The sequence below is a fragment of the Drosophila suzukii genome, unplaced genomic scaffold, assembly GCF_043229965.1.
Source record: "Drosophila suzukii unplaced genomic scaffold, CBGP_Dsuzu_IsoJpt1.0 scf_11, whole genome shotgun sequence".
NCBI classification, from domain to species: Eukaryota; Metazoa; Arthropoda; class Insecta; order Diptera; family Drosophilidae; genus Drosophila; species Drosophila suzukii.
In genome coordinates, this window is record NW_027255898.1 from 226,301 (window position 1) to 250,746 (window position 24,446).

At 43.4% G+C, this 24,446-nt stretch overlaps 1 protein-coding gene, 1 long non-coding RNA gene and 1 pseudogene across 2 annotated transcripts; 1 reads left to right on the top strand and 2 right to left on the bottom strand.

Moving 5' to 3' along the window:
- Positions 1–12,433: 12,433 nt before the first annotated feature.
- Positions 12,434–14,244, top strand: LOC139354626 (uncharacterized). The gene is made up of 3 exons (XR_011605565.1): positions 12,434–13,211; positions 13,770–13,870; positions 14,072–14,244. It is a non-coding gene; the product is annotated as an uncharacterized lncRNA (long non-coding RNA).
- A 1,807-nt stretch (positions 14,245–16,051) lies between these two features.
- Positions 16,052–18,481, bottom strand: LOC139354624 (kelch-like protein diablo; annotated as a pseudogene).
- A 3,433-nt stretch (positions 18,482–21,914) lies between these two features.
- On the bottom strand, positions 21,915–23,534 carry LOC139354620 (kelch-like protein diablo). The gene has a single exon (XM_070998878.1). The coding sequence runs from the start codon at positions 23,457–23,459 to the stop codon at positions 22,233–22,235; it is 1,227 nt and encodes a 408-aa protein (XP_070854979.1). The 5' UTR covers positions 23,460–23,534; the 3' UTR covers positions 21,915–22,232.
- Between the last annotated feature and the right edge of the window lie 912 nt (positions 23,535–24,446).

Below are 24,446 nucleotides of genomic sequence, written 5' to 3' on the forward strand. Positions count from 1 at the left end.
AGCATATATCCAGCGAACTCCTACACCAGGGTTTTTGATAAAATCGGTTTCTTTGGACTCACCGTCTGATTCCTTAGGGGTACTCATCGTCTTGTTCTCCTGGGCGGACTTCCTTCTTAAATCCTACTCTTCCTTCTCGACTCTGGGTAGGGGCGGTCGTCTCCACTCTCCGGGCGACCCTTTCCTTTTCACGGTGGTTCTTTAGGCCACTTGGATAAATGCCCCGCTAGTCTCGGGGATCTCAGTCGGATCCAGAGTCCTTTACAAGAAAATTTGTAAATCACCGAAACGCCGGACTAGAGGGTTCCACTCCACAGGGGTAACGGGTAACTTTGAGGGGAGTCTTCACCAGAGGTCCTTATTTGCGCCGAAGAAAAGCAGATGACGTTGGTTATGCAGAGTCCGGTTCCTGGGCTGCGACCTATCGGGCTGGCCGGAGTCTTGCACTTCGCGTCAGAGGCGAAAAATCCACCGGGCTGGACCTTCGGGCGAGGCCGAGCCGGGAGATTACTTGGCGGGAGTAAGTCTTGGGTTTCGCGTCGGAGGCGAAAAATCCACCGGGCTGGACCTTCGGGCGAGGCCGAGCCGGGAGATTACTTGGCGGGAGTAAGTCTTGGGTTTCGCGTCGGAGGTGACAAATCCACCGGGCTGGACCTTCGGGCGAGGCCAAGCCGGGAGGTTACTTTGCGGGCGTAAGTTTACACGAGGGGCGGAGCCGCACGCGATCCCCAGGATGGCGAAGGAGCTAGGATTGTGGATAAGGCGGGAAGGGCGTCCGCGCGCAAATCCCAAAACTACGGAGGCGGCGGGATTGTGGATACGGCGGGAAGGGTGTCCACGCACGAATCCCAAAACTATGGAGGAGACGGGAACACTAGGCTTGTGGATACGGCGGGAAGGGTGTCCACGCACGAACCCCACAACTACGGAGGATACAGGAAGACTAGGCTAGCGGATAAGGCGGGAAGGGTGTCCACGCGCAAATCCCAAATACTACGGAGGTGGTGGGAAAGGTAGGATTGCGGATACGGCGGGAAGGGTGTCCACGCACGAATCCCAAAAACTACGGGGGGAGGCGGGAAAACTAGGATTGCGGATACGGCGGGAAGGGTGTCCACGCGCAAATCCCAAATACTACGGAGGTGGTGGCAAAACTAGGATCGCGGATACGGCGGGAAGGGTGTCCACGCACGAATCTCAAAACTACAGGGGAGGCACGAAAACTACTGGAGCGGACGGGAAGGAGGTCCACATCCAGGTCCGAAGCAGCGGTGTGAACGGGGTAAAGTTAGGTTAGCTTTGGTACCTAACTACGAGAAGGAAACACACGATCGAGAGATGCAATTAGATATTCTTCACCGTTTTTTCATTTTTGTCCTCACTCGGGTCCACTACACCGTCTTCAGCACAGGAGAAACTGACCGTAGCTGACTTGCTTATACATATATGTGTGCCTTGTAATCGCCCGCGTGGCCACTCTGCAGAACTTGATCGCCTCCGCTCGGCTATTTCGAGGAGCACGCGTGACTTTTGAACCCTCGCTAAGCCGTGTCCGAATCACACGTCTTTTTCGTTCCGCGAACCCTCCCTCATTTTCCGTCCTTTTACTTTATTCGGGATTTCTAGTATTTTCCTACTTCTGGTATTTTAGCTCCTTCGCTTTTCTAGTATTCAACATGTCTTGATGAACTATCGGTTGGCGTTGCCGCCCAGGGTTCTGAACTTAGCTATGACTTATTTATTCTTAATTAAACTTAACATTTATTATAATTCACTGTATTTCTCTTAAAGCTATAATAACGAAAGTAATTCACTGTATTTCTCTTAAAGCTATAATAACGAAAGTAATTCACTGTATTTATTGTGGCGCACGCGCCTTCTAGGCGGGTTCGTCACATCCAATTCTAACTCTATCTTATTATTTACTTTTGAAGACCTAAACTGTAGTTCATTAACGAACTTACTTATGCTTCCTTGATATTGGGTGTCCCGAACATGTTGTATAATATCCTCGTATGGTCTATGATCCTTGAAGGCCTTGATTAGGGCTGCTTTAGTTGTTATCCATGTATTAGATTTCTCCTCTTCGATGACTCTCTGGGCTGAGTCGACAATGGTCCTCTCTATAGCTCCGTATATGATGTGAATTTGTCGGACGTCTTGAGTAGGGTATAGTTGTAAAAGGTACTCCACTCTGGCTATATATCGACTTAATTCCGATGGGTTTCCATCGAAATATGGCAATTCCTTGATTTGACAACTGTGGTAACGTTGAGGGGTTTGCCATTTTTATTGTTCTTTTCAATATTTGCACTTTAAGTTTTCTTTAGCGCGTATTGACCGATTTGGATTTTAGTTTAGTCTATTGGTTGTAGAAATTACACATACTCTTTTGTTTTTCAATATTGGCACTCTTTATTTTAGGGTTTTAAGCGCACATTGACCGAATTGGATTTGGTTGTTCTTATGTGGATCTCGGTGATTGTCTTTTGTTTGTTCACTGATTATTCGCTGATCCGGATAAACTAGTTGTTTAGTATTACCTTTGTAGTGGGTCAGTACCGGTGACTTTTTAAAAGGACTTTTGAGATCCTACCGACTGAGCCAATTAAAGATCTGCACCATAAGTGTATTAAAAACAAGGGAGAACGCTATAGTCGAGTACCTCGACTATCAGATACCCGTTACTCAGCTAAATGGAGATATGCAAGCAGCAAAGCGAGATTAAAATGCGCCACCTACCGGCGGTGTACAGATTTAAGCGTTATGGGCGTTAGAGTGGGCGTGGCAAATTTTTTTTTGGATCAATCGATAGGTATTGACGAGACCAATACATTTCAGTTAAAATTTTTTATCTAGCATGAAAATTGTGGGCGTCACAGGGTTTTGCGGTTTGTGGGCGTTAAAGTGGGCGTGGCAAACTTTTTTTGGGTCAATCGATAGGTATTGATGAGAACATTACATTTCAGTTAAAATTTTCTATCTAGCATCAAAACTGTAGGAGCCACAGTTTTGGGCGGTTTGTGGGCGTTAGAGTGGGCGTGGCAGTCTACTGAAACAAACTTGCGCTGCGTAGGAAGCTCAGGAATCTGCACGCCAAATCTCAATAGCCTAGCTCCCATAGTTTCCGAGATCTCAGCGTTCATCCGGACAGACGGACAGACGGACAGACGGACATGGCTAGATCGACTCGGCTAGTGATCCTGATCAAGAATATATATACTTTATGGGGTCGGAAACGCTTCCTTCTGCCTGTTACATACTTTCCGACGAATCTAGTATACCCTTTTACTCTACGAGTAACGGGTATAAAAATCTTTATTTAATTTTACTTTTACACTGGTTACAATATTTTGGAAGAACACCGACCTACTGTTGATAAGTCTCAAACTGAACTCATTCTCTAACTCCTACTTCACTTACGATCATACCTCGGTTTTAAGCTTTAGAGCTTTCTGTGAGTGGGACTTATTGCAATTGAGTGGTTCTTTTAATTTACACTTTGGACTCCAGACTTGGGTCCCGAAATCTGAGTATCCTGATTCGTGGGAACGTGCCGATAGTCTGAACAGCGGCTCGATCTAATTGTTTAGTCTATAAAGTTTGGTTTTTGTTTCATGGAAATTTCATCTAGCTTGCTTTTAGTTAGGTAATTATACCCGTTACTCGTAGAGTAAAAGGGTATACTAGATTCGTCGGAAAGTATGTAACAGGCAGAAGGAAGCGTTTCCGACCCCACAAAGTATATATATTCTTGATCAGGATCACTAGCCGAGTCGATCTAGCCATGTCCGTCTGTCCGTCTGTCCGTCTGTCCGTCTGTCCGTCTGTCTGTCCGTCCGGATGAACGCTGAGATCTCGGAAACTATGGGAGCTAGGCTATTGAGATTTGGCGTGCAGATTCCTAAGCTTCTTACGCAGCGCAAGTTTGTTTCGGCACAGTGCCACGCCCACTCTAACGCCCACAAACCGCCCAAAACTGTGGCTCCTACAGTTTTGATGCTAGAATAAAAATTTTAACTGAAATGTATTGTTCTCATCAATACCTATCGATTGACCCAAAAAAAGTTTGCCACGCCCACTTTAACGCCCACAAACCGCGAAAACCTGTGACGCCCACAATTTTCATGCTAGATAAAAAATTTTAACTGAAATGTATTGGTCTCGTCGATACCTATCGATTGATCCAAAAAAAAATTTTCCACGCCCACTCTAACGCCCATAACGCTTAAATCTGTATACCGCCGGTAGGTGGTGCATTTTAATCTCGCTTTGCTGCTTGCATATCTCCATATAGCTGAGTAACGGGTATCTGATAGTCGAGGTACTCGACTATAGCGTTCTTCCTTGTTTTCCATTGGCTTGTTGACAATTAAATCTGGATTCTTATTTCTTAAAGATTGTCTCGAGGGTGACTGCATAATGTGTGCATGTATGTGTGGGTGTGTGGACATGTACATAGGAGTATGTGGTACTATGGATATGTCACTATATATATATTCGAAGTATCAAATATTTTGTATGCCAAGTATAGACTAAAAAACAAGGAAGAACGCTATAGTCGAGTACCTCGACTATCAGATACCCGTTACTCAAAGGGAAATGGAGATATACAAGCAGCAAAACGAGATTAAAATGCGCCACCTACCGGTGATAGACAGATTTAAGCGTTATGGGCGTTAGAGTGGGCGTGGCAAATTTATTTTTGGATCAATCGATAGGTATTGACGACACCAATACATTTCAGTTAAAATTTTATATCTAGCGTGAAAATTGTGGGCTTCACAGGTTTTTGCGGTTTGTGGGCGTTAAAGTGGGCGTGGCAAATTTTTTTTGGGTCAATCGATAGGTATTGATGAGAACAATACATTTCAGTTAAAATTTTTATTCTAGCATCAAAACTGCAGGAGCTACAGTTTTGGGAGGGTTGTGGGCGTTAGAGTGGGCGTGGCACGTTGCTGAAACAAACTTGCGCTGCGTATGAAGCTCATGAATCTGCACGCCAAATTTCAATAGCCTAGCTCTTATAGTTTAAATCTCAGCGTTCATCCGGATAGACAGACAGACGGGCAGACGAACATGGCTAGATCGAGTCGGGTAGTGATCCTGATCAAGAATATTATAAGAATATGCACGGACGTATGTATGTGTATGATTAATTTCCTGGAAGCGTCACTCTATTTCACCAGAATCTACATTCCATATATTTGCGTCTTGTCGTTCTATGGTCTTCTTGCAGAGTGTAATATGTGCCTAAAACGCTGTGCCGCTGTTGACGTCAGCAGAGCAGTCGGCGCAGCGAAGAAGACTGCCTACGAAAACGGTCGTGCAATAAAGAGCTACAGATAATCGGAGATTTCCTTCTCTTTCTTGTCTTATAATCTGCCTGCACTTCGCGCTCGCAGAGACAAATTTCGGCCGGTCCTTTATTTTTTTGCGTCTCCGTCATGTTTGGCTACCGACTAATATTTCGGCGGACAAATTTTTGTGGCGCAGCGACATGTGAATTCCCTAATATTTTAGGAGCATTGTTGTATATCGAAAAAAAATACTAATATTGTTTTATAAAAGTAAATTATTTGATTATAGTAAAATTAAGTAAAATGGATTTTCTTATACTGTTACGTTTACCTATTACACATTTTTATTACAACATAATTTTTTAGTTAAGTTATTTAGTCCGTTAAAATTGATTTATAAATTTAAAACATTTAAATATTACCATTTTTAAAAAATTCATTTTGTATTTCTTACTCAAGAAGTAAAAATTATGTTATTTTCTGTTATTTTTCGCTTTAGAAAGGGTATAGGTGCAGCGGCACGCGCCAACAGCGAAGAGAAAACAAAAGAAAGCAAGTAAAGGTGTGAAAGGAAGACTTGGTTTATTCTGTTTGAAAAGTGAAAATAATAAAGTCAGGTAAGTGTTACCTTGAGTTTAAAGTATTAAGATATTCAATGGGTTCCGTTAGCCGAAAGTGGGTGAAAGGCAAAGGGTGAAACACAGCTCTAAAAGGTAAATATGCAAATAAACAAATAAAACGCATTTTCTAAACATATGCCCGTAAATTTTTCAGGATCGTTGGCCAAGTATTTTGAGGACCCGGACAGAAGTTTAAAGAAGGCGATGACCAATGTAAAGAGCAAATTAACGTAACATAAAACTAGGCTTACACTATTTAATTATAATGAATCTAAAAGTAAATAAAAATGTATGTATTTTAAATTCTATATTTTCATAAGTGTAAACTGATTGGAAATATTGTGATTTTCACAAGTGATTTCACGTGGGACGTGTCACCTGCACGTGACAGGCCATACAAACAAAATGAGTATAAGGAACACGTGAAAACCCGTCGGACTTCGAAAAATTTTCATTTGAATTTTCAACTGTGAAAATGCGGACATCCATACAATTTTCTACATGAAGCGTCACTTGTTCTTCACCTGTGCAAGAGGATATGTCCCACGGGATTCACAAGGTGATTCACAGGTGAAACTTTTCTTTTGGAACTGAAGGGTATGTATAGTTTTAGCTATATATATTTTAGGTTCCTCGAACATGTCTTGTCACTTAAAAATTTACAGAAAGAGAGAGAACCGAACCAGCTCATCGGAACCAAAACGATAATAGTGTTACCAAGTTACGGTAGTGAGCAGAATACATTTGCTTATACGATACTCTCATATTCTTATATATTCTTTGTAGCGCGAATCGTAGAGCTGGGAGTGGTTTTGTTAATTATTCCGCCAGTTGATGATCTGTAGGAATATACTTAAGTTTTATTTGAAAAATGATATTTGATGTCTATATGTTTTGAACGTTTGTGGCAGAAGGGGTTGTTGACGATACTAATACAGCCCTGATTATCTTCAAAATTTGTAATATGTTGCTTTATATTTATGTTCAAACTTTCTAGTAAGGATTTTAACCATAGGGATTCCCTAACAGCCTCGAACCATGCCATGCATTCGGCTTCGGTTTTCTAGTCCTCTAGTTTTAAACATCTTAAAAACATATCCTGTTGTAATTCTCCTATTAAATTGACTTCCCCCCCAGTCCGAATCTACAAATCCAACAAAGAAGTCGTCATACTTCTTAGTTTTAGTAAATGTTAGCTTAAAGTCGGTAGAACCTTTTAGATACCATAATACCCATTTTAAGCATAGCCAAAGCTCTTAGTTATTTTTTTGACTATACCGACTCAAAAGATTTACAGATATACTGAGATCTGGCCTTGTACATAGCATTACATACATAGGGCATCCAACCAAACTCTGACACAGATAATCGTCTTTTTTATCTGAGTCTAATAATTCAAAGTTCAGTTTACTTGGAAGTAGTGAATTAACAGAATTACATTGCTTCATGTCAAATTTTAATAAAATATTTTTAATGTAAGCTGATTGGCTTAATTCCAATTTACTTTCTTTTCTGTCTATTTTAATACCAATAAAATACTTTATTTCCAATAAATCTGTAATTTTCAACTTGTACGCCTGGCTTAATTCCAATTTACTTTCTTTTCTGTCTATTTTAATACCAACAAAATACTTCATTTCCAATAAATCTGTAACTTTCAACTTGTACGCCGGGGGTAGCGGGGTACGTTGGCGCTGGTAGACAGGCGTGGGAGGCGACGGCGGGCTGCTGCGCTGGGCTTCGGCGGTTTGCTGCTGGTGCGGCGGAAAGCGTCTAAGCCATCTCGGACAAAAGTAGAGCCCCACATAACTCCAGCCTGAGAAGGGACACCGTTTTGACTGGCGCCACACGCGTCTTGGCCGTGAGCAAGTGCACTATCGTCTTGTGGCCCACTTCTACGCGCACATAGATCGAATCCGTGATGCTCTACGCGGAACTCTGGACGGAAGGAAACCCATCTGGGTATTCTGACCTGGTCTAGGACCGAATAGCTCTGGAGAAAGCTGTTCCACCTTTGGCACAGCTTAATTGGAAGTTTATCGTCCCAGCCTAGATCCTGAAGCCAAATCTCTTGCATAAAGATTTTTGCACACACAACAAATGGAGCGAGCCAGCCTGCTGGATCAAACAGCTTGGCAATTTGGGAAAGGACTAAATCTGGTGGGACAAAGAAGAACTCATCGGACGTCGCTTTCCATCGTACGCCCAGAGTTTTGGCTGTGCTCTCAGTGTCGATATCGAGGAAGTCGGTTGTCAGAAGATGATCGCTTTGGATATGAGCTAATATTTCTTTGTGGTTGGAGATCCATTTTTTCAATGGAAACCCCGCGGAATCTAGAGCACTTTGTAGGCCGCGAACAATGAACTGAGCGTCCTCGGCGGAGTGAGCTCCCGAAATGACATCGTCTACATACTTATGATTTCGAATGACGTTGCTCGCTCTTGGATGGCTGAGCTGCACGTCAGTTGCCAGCTGTTGCAGGACTCGAATGGCCAGGAATGGCGCGCAATTGACTCCAAAAGTTACCGTCTGTAATTCAAAATCTCGAATGTGCCCCTCGCTGTTGCGGAACAAGATGCGCTGGAACGGGGAATGCTTCGGATCTACCCATATCTGCCGATACATTTTATCGATATCGGCACTGTAGACGTTTTGGAAATATCGCCACTTCAGGATCTGGATAGTTAGATCGGACTGTAAGATATCATTTAAACTGACCCCATTTCCTGAAGGGCTCGAGGCATTGAAAACCACACGTAGCCTGGTGGTTGTACTTTCCGGCTTGAGCACGGCATGATGCGGAAGGTAATAACTGGCAGAATTATGGGTAGGACGGACTTTTTTCATGTGATGGAGGTCGAGATACTCTTGAATCACGGAGTAGTATTTGGATTTCAGCTGACTGTCCCTCTTTAGGCGTTGCTCGGTTCTTAGGAACTGCGACAACGCGGAGGATCTGGAGTGATCGAGGGCGGATTTTACGTTTTGGGGACCACGAAACGGAAGACTTACGACGTACCTGATGTTATCGTCTCTCGTAGTCGTTCGGAGAAAATTTTCTTCACATGTCAAATCGGAAGATTTCGTCACTTTTACTGGCAGATCCTCCACCTCCCAAAATTTGGTCAGAAGCCTATCCAGGGACGTGTCAACCGTGTGGGAGATTCGTGTGGAAAAAACGGAAATCTGATTTTCCCTTGGAGCAGGAACGGGTCCTGTTAGGATCCACCCGAAAATAGTTTCTTGACCGAGAAGAGAGCCACAAATATTCGGCCGGGTGCCGCTTAGGAGAATGGCAGTACGTCGGCCCCGACCAGAACATCTATCCGTGCGCTCTCGTAGAACTTTGGATCCGCTAGTGGCAGTTCGAGAAGATCCCGTAGAAATCGGACAAGATGGGAGGTTTCCAGCTAATTGAGGAAGAACATAGGCCGTCGTGTTTATTTGCAGGCCAGGCCTGGTCGGAGAACGGATGGTAAACTGACAGAGCTTTTTGGATTCAGCGGATACTGTCTGGTTTAAGCCTGATACTTGGGCTCGGACTACCTAGTGAGGCAACTTAATTAGTTTGAACAGCCGCTCAGAAATATAGGTTGCCTCTGATCCTGAATCTATCAAGGCACGAGCTTTAAAATTCGACCCCAGGTGACATATGTCAATTATTGCGGTGCCCAGCAAGACGGATATATACCCCGTCGCGAAGTAATTATACCCGTTACTCGTAGAGTAAAAGGGTATACTAGATTCGTCGGAAAGTATGTAACAGGCAGAAGGAAGCGTTTCCAACCCCATAAAGTATATATATTCTTGATCAGGATCACTAGCCGAGTCGATCTAGCCATGTCCGTCTGTCTGTCTGTCTGTCCGTCTGTCCGTCTGTCCGGATGAACGCTGGATCTCGGAAACTATGAGAGCTAGGCTATTGAGATTTGGCGTGCAGATTCCTGAGCTTCTTACGCAGCGCAAGTTTGTTTCAGTAGACTGCCACGCCCACTCTAACGCCCACAAACCGCCCAAAACTGTGGCTCCTACAGTTTTGATGCTAGATAGAAAATTTTAACTGAAATGTAATGTTCTCATCAATACCTATCGATTGACCCAAAAAAAGTTTGCCACGCCCACTTTAACGCCCACAAACCGCAAAAACCTGTTACGCCCACAATTTTCATGCTAGATAAAAAATTTTAACTGAAATGTATTGGTCTCGTCAATACCTATCGATTGATCCAAAAAAAAATTTGCCACGCCCACTCTAACGCCCATAACGCTTAAATCTGTATACCGCCGGTAGGTGGCGCATTTTAATCTCGCTTTGCTGCTTGCATATCTCCATTTAGCTGAGTAACGGGTATCTGATAGTCGAGGTACTCGACTATAGCGTTCTCCCTTGTTTTGGACTGTGGAGTCCGTGGACCCGGAAGCGGAGGCAACTTACGTATTTGGTTTTGACCTGGGTCTCGGGGAAGGATTCGAAGGCGATTGGGAGGAGTTGCCTCTGTGTAGTAAGGTGTGATGGCGGCCGCGGCACGTAAAGCAGCAATGAGTGCTTTCACAATCACGCAGCTGATGCCCTCGTGCGAAGCAGTTCAGACACAGCTGCTTCCTCTTTATATATGCCGACCGCTCGTCGACCGTCATCTGGAGGAACCGTGCAAATGTGCGGACAGGATGGTTTTCCTTCTTACAAAGGTCACATCCTTTTGGCTTGGGTGCTACCCTTGTCTCGTAAGAATTTATTCTTCGAGGCGCTGCAGTGGGGACGTACGTTTTTGGCAGAGATTGACTCGAGCCTGAGGTCCGGTGACGCTCCGTAAGGAATGCGTTCAGTTCCTGCCACGTCGGAATCTCTGCCTTATTGTGCAGGGACTGTTCCCACAAGGATAGCGTGAGCTTAGGAAGTTTGGAGGAGCACATGTACACTAAGAGGCAATCCCAATTTTCGGTTTCAATTCCGGGCATTTCTAAAACCGTAAGGCAACCCTGGATGGTACGTTGAAGTTCACGGATAGCTGACCCAGATTCCTGATTAACGGACTGCACATTGAAAATTATTTTTAATTGGCTATTTACTAACAACCGCTTGTTTTCGAAACGCTCAGTTAGGTTAGCCCAAGCTGAGCGAAAGCCGTCGTTAGTAAGGGAGAGCCGTCGTTAGGTAGTGTCGACTACCGTGTGTGCATCGCCGCTTGTTTTGGCATTTAGGTGAAACAATTTTTCGACTGGCGTCAGCCTTGGATTTTTTATATAAATGGCCGTAAAAAAATCCCTAAAGGTCGGCCACCGCAGATAATCTCCGGTAAAAACCTCGGTATCGCACGGAGGCAGCCGACATCCAGAGGAAATGTAAGTCTGGGTAGGAACAGCTTGAACTTGGGGAGCCTGGGCATTCATATCCGCGATCTGAGCCCCACATCTCTCGTAAACGGAATAGCCGTAGCCGTATTTAGCCTTGAGAACTGGCAAACTATCAGCTGCACTGTCTCCGGCTTCTGCTATGCACCCGGTGCATTCATCGTATTCTGCCTTGATGCGGTCCCATAACGCGCGTATTTCTTCGCGGCGGATGTTCAGCATGGACAGAGTAGGAGGGATTGGCGAAGGAGTGTTTGCTCTGGATTCAAACTCACTCAGCCGATCTGAGACCTCAGTAAATTTGCTTAGAGCGATTTGGGAAGGTGTTAGAGCCATTTTGACGTTTGCACGGGTGACCCTTTTTCGGGGCGACGAGGTATGCCTGGGACTACGGCAGGTAGAACATACAAATTGTTGTTATCACTTCCAACGGACATTTAAAAGAAATGATTTTTTTTTGGGTCAGAATTTGCTCGCCCTTGTTTATGTCGGATAAATAGGAAACCTGCCCCACTTCTGGAACAGTGGAACGAGGTGTCGACAAAAAAAGTAGTGGATCGGAGAAATAGAAATTGGAAGCAAGTACCGACCTGGTTACTTTACGGAATTAAAAACCCAATGATACGGATTAGGAACGGTGAGTGATGAGTTCGTATATCACCCGTGGAGAAATAATACTATAATATTTAACCTTTTTGGTATATGTATATTGTAATTGGGATCAAGTTTGGTATATATCTTGTTTTTTAGTGTTGGTATTTTTTGCGTTTGAAATAAATTGAGGGGGAAAAAATACCAAATATGTGTTAATATGTAGACCCCGGTGGAGTAATTGTATTATTCCGCCTCTATTTAAATGTCTGAATGAAGAAAAATACCAAAATTTGTCAATAAGTTGTTGGCCGGAGGAAGTTATTGGTTGATTATTTAGTATTAGAGTATTGTTTTAATTTAATTTAATATTCCGAGGGGAAATTACTGAAATATACCAAAAAAAAATGGTGAACGGAGGATGCTATGCATGCGGTGGAGTGCTGGTATTATTTTCCCTGGATAAATAGATTTTACGTAGTAAATACCAAATACCGAAAAAATACTAAAAAGTTTGACGGTGGTAAATAAAACACAATGACCAAAAAAAATGTTCACGTCGGTTGGTGTAATTTTTGTTTTATTATTTTTAACCGGATGACCGACGGAAAACTTTAATTAGTCGGCTCGGGATGGTGGAGTTAAAACTATATGTGAATGTATGTAGATATTTGTAAATGCCCTGCAGTTCCACAATTGAGTTAAGCGCCCAATCATCACGAAGCCGACTGCGACGTCGGCAGAGAAGCCAGCGACGCCGGCAGAGCTGAGCGCAAAGCGACGCGCTCTCAGTCGGGTCCGCAAAGAGAACGCACAAAAAGTAATTTTGGGCTCTCCCTCTCTCTCCATGTCTCAGACGGAAAAGTGCGTGTGATGGGAAGGAGGCCCAGCAACTAAAATATATAGACTTTTGTGCACCCTTGCCTTTTGAATAGTGCGACATTTGTTCGTAAATGATAAAACAACGATTTAAAATAATAGGTTTCTGTTTTAAAATATTTGTATTTCTTAAACAAATTTATATGTTTATTAATATAATTTAATAATATGTAAAGTTTTAAAAATATATTTTTATAAACCGATTTGCATAGTCGAATATGTCTATAAATACCCTGCTTTTATGTGCAAGATGCATAGACCAAACGGGACATGCAAAATAAAACAACAACGGCTTAGCGGAACCGTTGTTGTTGTTGCTTGTTGTTTTTCTGGAAGGCACGCGCCTTTTTTCGTCTTTTCACTTGCGTTTACTTTAGTGAAGGAGTTAGAAGTTGAAGCAAACATACCAGCAATTTACTAAATTAAATTAAATTAGTGCCTTAAAAGTGAAAAAGAAACGATTCCCAGGTAAGTCTGTCGCAGACTAATAATATTGAAAACAGTGAGAGTAAAAAACAAGATAATCTATATTAAAAATAAGGGAAATACAAGATTCCCAAAATAACACGTGGCGGAAAAAAATAGCTGTGAAAAATATTAATTTTTGACGTGAAAAGCAACAAATGGTGCATATAATAAACAAATCTGTGAAAGAATTTAAAAATCTTATTGAGTGCAAAGTTTCTAGGGACAAAAAATAAGAGATGTTTGTTTTTAAAACTTAAATTTGTGGTTAAAATTCGATAAAAATGAATATTAATAACATTTAACAACAATTCTTACTTTTGTGTACGTATTTAAATAAAAATCTCAAACATCTCCAATTTTCAGTTCCTGGAAAAGTGTTATTTTTTTCCGCAACTGCAAAATAAATAAATGTTTTAATAAATAATATAAAATACATAAATAATGTGTGGTTTATTTTTCGTAATAATTGTTTACAACAAAATAAAATAAATCAAGTGACCGAAAACAAAAGTTTGCTAATTTCTTCTCGATATTTTTTGCATTTTCTTATATTTTTAGACAAGGCTGAAGGTAAATCTATAAAAAAATGGAAGGCTAAATCGTTCCATCTTAAGCATATTATCCGAGGAACTTGTTCTGTCCCACAACTTACTTATTAAGTAAGTTTTTATTGAGGCTGAAAGTAACTATTGTTTGTAAGTTTAATTTTTAAAAGACTTCTGGGATTTTTACATTGAATGCCAAAGATAACATTTCTTTTATTATAAATAAATCTTACAAATAAATACAAATTACTTTCGGTCACTCGTTTTTATTCTCGTCTTGTTTTATTTTTAAAACTAATTTTTTTTTAATACTAGATGCAATCGCCATGGTCGATCCCTCGGAGCCTCCCGAAAAGGCGCTGCAGAAGGCAATGCGGTGCGTTAAAAACCAGATGCTGAGGAGGAGGTGCCAGCGACCCCGATAACACCGGAAACCCCCGAGCTCAATTTTTAAAATAAACAAATAAAAATAAAAATTACAACTGAAATTTTTTTTGCTGCTAAGCGCTCAACGTGCGCTGAAAGTGCGCTTTTTCGCTGCTTGAATGAGCGCTCAACGTGTGCTGAATGTGTGCTTTTATCGCGGCTCAATCGAGCGCTCAACATGTGCTGAACGTGCGCTTTTTCAGCTGCTCAATCGAGCGCTCAACATGTGCTGAACGTGTGCTTTTTCAGCTGCTCAATCGAGCGCTCAGGAGGGTGCTCAAAAAAGCGCTCAATGAGTGCTATTTTTTGAGCACTGATGAACCCTAGGACATGCCTATGTTAATTTCAGCACATAGCTCCATACAAATTGTGCGCTCATTGAGCGCTGAGTGATGAGCTTTTTGCAGTGATTGAGTGCTCAATAAGCGCTGAATGGTACTGCAGGGGATGAACTTATAGGCGCCCGAGTTACGTACGGACCCCCCAACCAAACCACCTCGTGCTACCCTGGACGGCGGCCAACGATCGGTCAGTGGCCGCCCATTCTAACCAGAAAGTGCAGCATCAACAACAAGCAGGATGTAGCTCTGTCGCAACATCGGTTGCCGGCACACATACTTACACATATACTTACACTTAGAATTACGAACATTGTAATTAGCTGAATAAGACATTTTCGTGCAGCGAGGGTATACATAAACCCAAGCTGAGTAATAAACTTTAATCTGGATTTCAAACTCAAACTGAGCGGCAGCGTTATTATTTTCTGCCAGAAAACAACCAAACACTTGGCATTACGCTCATCTATACATAACTGGCGCAGTCGAACGGCCCTTTCAGGATCAGGAGACCAGAAGTGAGAACCCACAGGAATATGAAGATAATTTTAGTGTAAGTTAATATAAGTAAATACACCAAAAGAAATAGAACAAGTGTGGAGGTGAAAAGAAAAATAATATGGATAGCAAAAGAAAACAGTGATGGTGCAGTATGAAAAGCAATATATATAAATATGCAATACAAAAAAAAATGGAAATAAATATATATATAAAAATACATATAAAGTGAAATTTTTCCGTTGTTCAGTGCGAACACGGAAATAACAAAGATGAATAAATATTAAAATGCAAACAACCCCAAAAGTTCAGGGCGAACTTAGTGCAATGTTCAAAACGAAATGGTAAATCATCTCTACAATTATTTTGTGATGAAAGCCAAATCATTTAAAAACAAGGAAGAACGCTATAGTCGAGTACCTCGACTATCAGATACCCGTTACTCAAAGGGAAATGGAGATATGCAAGCAGCAAAGCGAGACTAAAATGCGCCACCTATCGGCGGTAGACAGATTTAAGTGTTATGAGCGTTAGAGTGGGCGTGGCAAATTTATTTTTGGATCAATCGATAGGTATTGACGACACCAATACATTTCAGTTAAAATTTTTTATCTAGCATGCAAGTTGTGGGCGTCACAGGTTTTCGCGGTTTGTGGGCCTTTAAAGATCTGTACATCTTTATTTATCTCTTTCAAAGAATATGAATTAGCTTAATAAATACCTATAGATTGTCCCAAAAAAACTTTTCCGTTTTCAGTCCAATGCTCTCAAACCAAAGTAGTTAGGACAAGCCTTTACACTAGAGCCAGAAAACGATATACATACATACATACATGTATGTGTTTATGCATGTGTGGATGTAAAAAATTGCAATCTAATATCCGCGGCAAATAGAATTCTTTCTGATTTTTTTTTCGAAAGAAGGCATGATTATGAGCTAGCTATTTCCATGAAATAACACCAGCAACATTTAGATATTAAGTTCTTTATAAAATATATATATATATGAGATTGCAGGTGTACGGGAGCGAAGGGGTTATGCTAACGCTGGGAAAGTCTAACAAACACGCGCTTCAGGCTCTACCAAATAAACAATTAACAATTAATACAATGCGATTATAATGCTAGACAATGGGGTGAAAGGGACTTAGTTGATTAGATTTGGCTTCGATTGCGGATATTGTTAGTAGAAATGCGGCGGCGGCAACGTTTGCGAGGGCAACGTCGTCTGCTGCTGCTCCCATCAGACAACAGAATCCTTGCGAATCCTGCACTCGAGATAGCATGTGTTCGGGGGGGAGAAAGAGACAAGACAACGGTATTTTATCAGCAATGGAAGGGCTAGGAGTTGGAATAGTTTCAGGGATTTTGTTGCTTAAAACTGTTTTCGCATCACATATAGTTCTCAGTCTGGGGGGCCCGCATAACGCCCACGCCGCCGCCCAGTCGGCTGTAGTTCATTCAGCCGCACAAACGCCATTGGTTCGTCTCTGGGTCGTAGACCTCGATGGTTTTCAAATCGGCGGACCCATCAAAACCGCCCACCGCATACAGCTGTCCATTCACGACGGCCAGGCCAACCCCACTGCGACGAGAGGTCATGGCCACGATGGGGCTCCAGGTGTTGGTCAGACGAGAGCTCCATGCTATCGTACCGTCCGCCGACGGCGTAAATGTAGTTGTTGAAGACAGCGCAGCCCAGGTGCTTGCTTCGCGTGGACATTGGACTGACGGCCACCCATTTGTTGTGTCTGGGATCGTATCGCTCAACAGTGTTCAACGGACGTTGTCCATCGGAGCCACCAATTGCATATAGGTATCCTCCAAGGACAGCTACCGCCACACCCAGCCGTCGTGTGGTCATCGGGGCCACCTTTGACCATTTGTTCTCCTTGGGGTCGTACCGCTCCACATGATTGAAGCACTGAACGCCATCCTGGCCACCAACCGCATACAGAAAGCCGTCGAGCACGGCCACGCCCACGCTGGTGCGGCAGGAAGTGGTAGGCGCCACGTCGCAGGACCACTGATTGGTTTGCGGATCATACCGCTCGATGCTGTTTAGATAGCTCTGGCCGTCGTGACCGCCCACTGCATACAATCATTCAACACGGCCACGCCGACTCCGCAGCGCCGCTTGCTCATAGGAGCGACCATTTTCCAGTCATTTGTCTGCGGATCGAAGCGCTCCACGGAGGCTATGGCATCGTCGGAGGACAAGCCACCCACGGCAAACATCACTTCACCTCGTCGGGTCGGATTGCGAGGTCTGGTGCGCGGACCCTGCATCAGCGGTCGCTCCTGCGGAAGCAGCAGATAGTTCTTGGCCTCGTCCACCAGATCCCGGCAGGCCTCGTCGCTGCGGACCAGGAGATCAGAGCCCACCGTGCCCACCAGGAACTTTGGGGAGAGTAGAGGCAGACGGACATGTTGTAGTACCTGTGCTAGGTGCTGTCGCCGCTCGGCGACATTGTACTTGAGCCAGGACATGACAGCGTTGAAGACCTGCTCCTCCGAGCGCACGTTCAGTTCGTCGCTGCAGATGATGTCCACCAACTGGCCGACGGGCAGCAGCAGAAACTCCTCGCTCTCCATCACCTCCTGGAAGTTGTGCTGCGTGAACGTGTCGGCTATTCGCAACAGTTCCCGGCAAGAGTGTGTGTCGGCAAAGGCGCGGATGCCCAGGCAGTTGGTGGGGTCCAATTGTCGCTTGAGGAACTCGCAGCAGATGTCTTGAATCTCAACCAGTTGCTGCAGACAGGCGGCGGGAAGGAGCGCCTGGACATTGGACTCCTCGACGATGATGTGGGCGGTGTAGCAAAAGTCAATAAGCAGCTCCATGGCGTTCTCGTCGATGTCGCGTATAGTGACCTCCGTCTGGCGCGATTCCTCCAGTTCGCCAGTGAACATGGCACAGAATTAAGAGCTGCAGGCGGACAGGATGACCCTGTGGGCGAAGATCTTCCGTCCGCCCACGTTCAGGACCACATCGCAGAGCTCCCGATGGCGCCGCAGCATATTGAGTTCCGTGATCGTGACCTTCGGATGTTTTTCGGAAGTGTGAGAGAGGCGGGCGGGCGACGGAGGTCGGTCCACTGCCGTCGATCCAACGGAGCCGCCACCAGCCGTGGAATTACCACCTGTTCCGGTGACAGCAGCATCCCGTGGTTGAGCGGTGGAGCCCGAGCCCGGCAGGTCGCCCATTCTGTTCGCTGCTAAGCGCAGCGGGCCGGAAGCAACCCAACCCCACACGGCGTCTATCTTTGCGTCTCTGTTCTCCACGGATACAAAGCACGTCCAGGGCCAGCTGCAGGCGGAAAATTTCGAAAATGCAATCTTGCTGCTGGCTTAAAGCGACCACATCGAAGATTCCTGGCGCGAAATGCACTTTTCAGCAGTGAATATCGTTTTTCTTTTTGGCCTGGAAAAGTCGAAACACACGATTGATACTACAAACGAAGCTATTCAACCAAATATTAACTGAAATGTATTAGTCTTGTAAATACCTATCGATTGACCATGCTACGCCTACTCTACTCTACTACTCAGAGCCAGACAATGCGAAATGTTTTTACGCGTGTATGTGTGTGTATGTAAATAGTTGCCGGCCGAACTTAGCGGCAAAGAAAAAAGCCCTGCCGGCGCTCAGAGAGAGCAAAGTGCGCGGCTAACTTATTCTATTGAATAATGAACCCTTTACCCATTTGTCCCATTGACGGGCAAAAACCTTTAAAGATCTGTACATCTTTATTTATCTCTTTCAAAGAATATGAATTAGCTTAATAAATACCTATAGATTGTCCCAAAAAAACTCTTCCGTTTTCAGTCCAATGCTCTCAAACCAAAGTAGTTAGGACAAGCCTTGACACTACCCTGCAGTTCCACAATTGAGTTAAGCGCCCAATCATCACGATGCCGACTGCGACGTCGGCAGAGAAGCCAGCGACGCCGGCAGAGCTGAGCGCAACGGCGGCAAAGCGACGCACTCTAAGTCAGGTCCGCAAAGAGAACGCACAAAAAGTAATTTTGGGCTCTTCCTCTCTCGCCATGTCTCAGACGGAAAAGTGCGTGTGAAGGAGGACCAGCAACTAAAATATATAGACTTTTGTGCACCCTTGCCTTTTGAATATTGCGACATTTGTTCGTAAATGATAAAACAACCATTTAAAACAATAGGTTTCTGTTTTAAAATATTTGTATTTCTTAAAAAAAATGTATAGGTTTATTAATATTATTTAATAATATGTGAAGTTTTAAGAATATATTTTTATAAACCGATTTGCACAGTCGGATATGTCTATAAATACCCTGCTTTTATGTGCAAGATGCATAGACCAAACGGGACATGCCAAAAAACAGAACAACAACGGATTAGCGGAACCGTTGTTGTTGCTTGTTGTTTTTCTGGAAGGCACGCGTCTTTTTTCGTCTTTTTCACTTGCGTTTACTTACGAGTATGTGAAGGAGTTAGAATTGCACGCAATTACGTAGTTAAATAAAATAAACCAGTGGTTTAAAAGTGATACCTATACGATTCCCATGTAAGTCTGTCGCAGACCATTATTTATTTAATCAGTGAGAGTAAAAACAAGTTAATGTGTATTAAAAAAATGGAAAATACAAGATTCCCGAAAAAACACGTGGCGGAAAAAAAATAGCAGTGAAAAATTTTAATTTTTGACGTGAAAAACAACAAATGATGCATATAAATAAACAAATAAATGAATCTGTGAAAAAATTTGAAAATCTTAGTGAGTGCTAAGTTCCTTGGGACCAAAAATAAGAGATGTTTGTTTTTATAACTTATGATTTTTATACCCGTTACTCGTAGAGTAAAAGGGTATACTAGATTCGTCGGAAAGTATGTAACAGGCAGAAGGAAGCGTTTCCGACCCCATAAAGTATATATATTCTTGATCAGGATCACTAGCTGAGTCGATCTAGCCATGTCCGTCTGTCCGTCTGTCCGTCTGTCTGTCCGGATGAACGCTGAGATCTCGGAAACTATGAGAGCTAGGCTATTGAGATTTGGCGTACAGATTCCTGAGCTTCTTACGCAGCGCAAGTTTGTTTCAGTAGACTGCCACGCCCACTCTAACGCCCACAAACCGCCCAAAACTGTAACTCCTACAGTTTTGATGCTAGATAGAAAATTTTAACTGAAATGTATTGTTCTTATCAATACCTATCGATTGACCCAAAAAAAAGTTTGCCACGCCCACTTAAACGCCCACAAACCGCGAAAACCTGTGACGCCCACAATTTGCATGCTAGATAAAAAATTTTAACTGAAATGTATTGGTGTCGTCAATACCTATCGATTGATCCAAAAATAAATTTGCCACGCCCACTCCAACGCCCATAACGCTTAAATCTGTCTACCGCCGGTAGGTGGCGCATTTTAATCTCGCTTTGCTGCTTGCATATCTCCATTTCCCTTTGAGTAACGGATATCTGATAGTCGAGGTACTCGACTATAGCGTTCTTCCTTGTTTTTATTTGTTTATTTTAAAATTTGAGCTCGGGGGTTTCCGGTGTTATCGGGGTCGCTGGCACCTCCTCCTCAGCATCTGGTGCCGGCGTTGCCTTTTTTTTGGTACAACTCAAGTTTTTAACGCACCGCATTGCCTTCTGCAGCGCCTTTTCGGGAGGCTCCGAGGGATTGCATCTAGTATTAGAAAAAAATTAGTTTTAAAAATAAAACAAGACGAGAATAAAAACGAGTGACCGAAAGTAATCGTTATTTGTAAGATTTATTTATAATAAAAGAAATGTTATCTTTGGCATTCAATGTAAAAATCCCAGAAGTCTTTTAAAAATTAAACTTAAAAACAATAGTTACTTTCAGCCTCAATAAAAACTTACTTAATAAGTAAGTTGTGGGACAGAACAAGTTCCTCGGATAATATGCTTAAGATGGAACGATTTAGCCTTCCATTTTTTTATAGATTTACCTTCAGCCTTGTCTAAAAATATAAGAAAATGCAAAAAATATCGAGACGAAATTAGCAAACTTTTGTTTTCGATCACTTGATTTATTTTATTTTGTTGTAAAAAATTATTTATGTATATTTTTTATTATTTATTAAATCATTTATTTATTTTGCAGATGCGGAAAAAATACCACTTTTCCAGGAACGGAAAAATAGAGATGTTTGAGATTTTTATTTAAATAGCCATGTTTGTTTACTTACACAAAAATAAAAATTGTGCTTTAATGTTATTAATACAAACAAGGAAGAACGCTATAGTCGAGTACCTCGACTATCAGATACCCGTTACTCAAAGGGAAATGGAGATATGCAAGCAGCAAAGCGAGACTAAAATGCGCCACCTACCGGCGGTAGACAGATTTAAGTGTTATGGGCGTTAGAGTGGGCGTGGCAAATTTATTTTTGGATCAATCGATAGGTATTGACGACACCAATACATTTCAGTTAAAATTTTTGTGGGCGTCACAGGTTTTCGCGGTTTGTGGGCCTTTAAAGATCTGTACATCTTTATTTATCTCTTTCAAAGAATATGAATTAGCTTAATAAATACCTATAGATTGTCCCAAAAAAACTTTTCCGTTTTCAGTCCAATGCTCTCAAACCAAAGTAGTTAGGACAAGCCTTTACACTAGAGCCAGAAAACGATATACATACATACATACATGTATGTGTTTATGCATGTGTGGATGTAAAAAATTGCAATCTAATATCCGCGGCAAATAGAATTCTTTCTGATTTTTTTTTCGAAAGAAGGCATGATTATGAGCTAGCTATTTCCATGAAATAACACCAGCAACATTTAGATATTAAGTTCTTTATAAAATATATATATATATGAGATTGCAGGTGTACGGGAGGAAAGGGGTTATGCTAACGCTGGGAAAGTCTAACAAACACGCGCTTCAGGCTCTACCAAATAAACAATTATCAATTAATACAATGCGATTATAATGCTAGACAATGGGGTGAAAGGGATTTAGTTGATTAGATTTGGCTTCGATTGCGGATATTGTTAGTAGAAATGCGGCGGCGGCAACGTTTGCGAGGGCAACGTCGTCGGCTGCTGCTCCCATCAGACAACAGAATCCTTGCGAATCCTGCACTCGAGATAGCATGTGTTCGGTGGGGAGAATGAGACAAGACAACGGTATTTTATCAGCAATGGAAGGGCTAGGAGTTGGAATAGTTTCAGGGATTTTGTTGCTTAAAACTGTTTTCGCATCACATATAGTTCTCAGTCTGGGGGGCCCGCATAACGCCCACGCCGCCGCCCAGTCGGCTGTAGTTCATGCAGCCGCACAAACGCCATTGGTTCGTCTCTGGGTCGTAGACCTCGATGGTTTTCAAATAGGCGGACCCATCAAAACCGCCCACCGCATACAGCTGTCCATTCACGACGGCCAGGCCAACCCCACTGCGACGAGAGGTCATGGCCACGATGGGGCTCCAGGTGTTGGTCAGTGGATTGTAGCGCTCGGCGGACGAGAGCTCCATGCTATCGTACCGTCCGCCGACGGCGTAAATGTAGTTGTTGAAGACAGCGCAGCCCAGGTGCTTGCTTCGCGTGGACATTGGACTGACGGCCACCCATTTGTTGTGTCTGGGATCGTATCGCTCAACAGTGTTCAACGGACGTTGTCCATCGGAGCCACCAATTGCATATAGGTATCCTCCAAGGACAGCTACCGCCACACCCAGCCGTCGTGTGGTCATCGGGGCCACCTTTGACCATTTGTTCTCCTTGGGGTCGTACCGCTCCACATGATTGAAGCACTGAACGCCATCCTGGCCACCAACCGCATACAGAAAGCCGTCGAGCACGGCCACGCCCACGCTGGTGCGGCAGGAAGTGGTAGGCGCCACGTCGCAGGACCACTGATTGGTTTGCGGATCATACCGCTCGATGCTGTTTAGATAGCTCTGGCCGTCGTGACCGCCCACTGCATACAGCAAATCATTCAACACGGCCACGCCGACTCCGCAGCGCCGCTTGCTCATAGGAGCGATCATTTTCCAGTCATTTGTCTGCGGATCGAAGCGCTCCACGGAGGCTATGGCATCGTCGGAGCACAAGCCACCCACGGCAAACAGCACTTCACCTCGTCGGGTCGGATTGCGAGCTCTGGTGCGCGGACCCTGCATCAGCGGTCGCTCCTGCGGAAGCAGCAGATAGTTCTTGGCCTCGTCCACCAGATCCCGGCAGGCCTCGTCGCTGCGGACCAGGAGATCAGAGCCCACCGTGCCCACCAGGAACTTTGGGGAGAGTAGAGGCAGACGGACATGTTGTAGTACCTGTGCTAGGTGCTGTCGCCGCTCGGCGACATTGTACTTGAGCCAGGACATGACAGCGTTGAAGACCTGCTCCTCCGAGCGCACGTTCAGTTCGTCGCTGCAGATGATGTCCACCAACTGGCCGACGGGCAGCAGCAGAAACTCCTCGCTCTCCATCACCTCCTGGAAGTTGTGCTGCGTGAACGTGTCGGCTATTCGCAACAGTTCCCGGCAAGAGTGTGTGTCGGCAAAGGCGCGTTTGCCACGCCCACTTAAACGCCCACAAACCGCGAAAACCTGTGACGCCCACAATTTGCATGCTAGATAAAAAATTTTAACTGAAATGTATTGGTGTCGTCAATACCTATCGATTGATCCAAAAATAAATTTGCCACGCCCACTCCAACGCCCATAACGCTTAAATCTGTCTACCGCCGGTAGGTGGCGCATTTTAATCTCGCTTTGCTGCTTGCATATCTCCATTTCCCTTTGAGTAACGGATATCTGATAGTCGAGGTACTCGACTATAGCGTTCTTCCTTGTTTTTATTTGTTTATTTTAAAATTTGAGCTCGGGGGTTTCCGGTGTTATCGGGGTCGCTGGCACCTCCTCCTCAGCATCTGGTGCCGGCGTTGCCTTTTTTTTGGTACAACTCAAGTTTTTAACGCACCGCATTGCCTTCTGCAGCGCCTTTTCGGGAGGCTCCGAGGGATTGCATCTAGTATTAGAAAAAAATTAGTTTTAAAAATAAAACAAGACGAGAATAAAAACGAGTGACCGAAAGTAATCGTTATTTGTAAGATTTATTTATAATAAAAGAAATGTTATCTTTGGCATTCAATGTAAAAATCCCAGAAGTCTTTTAAAAATTAAACTTAAAAACAATAGTTACTTTCAGCCTCAATAAAAACTTACTTAATAAGTAAGTTGTGGGACAGAACAAGTTCCTCGGATAATATGCTTAAGATGGAACGATTTAGCCTTCCATTTTTTTATAGATTTACCTTCAGCCTTGTCTAAAAATATAAGAAAATGCAAAAAATATCGAGACGAAATTAGCAAACTTTTGTTTTCGATCACTTGATTTATTTTATTTTGTTGTAAAAAATTATTTATGTATATTTTTTATTATTTATTAAATCATTTATTTATTTTGCAGATGCG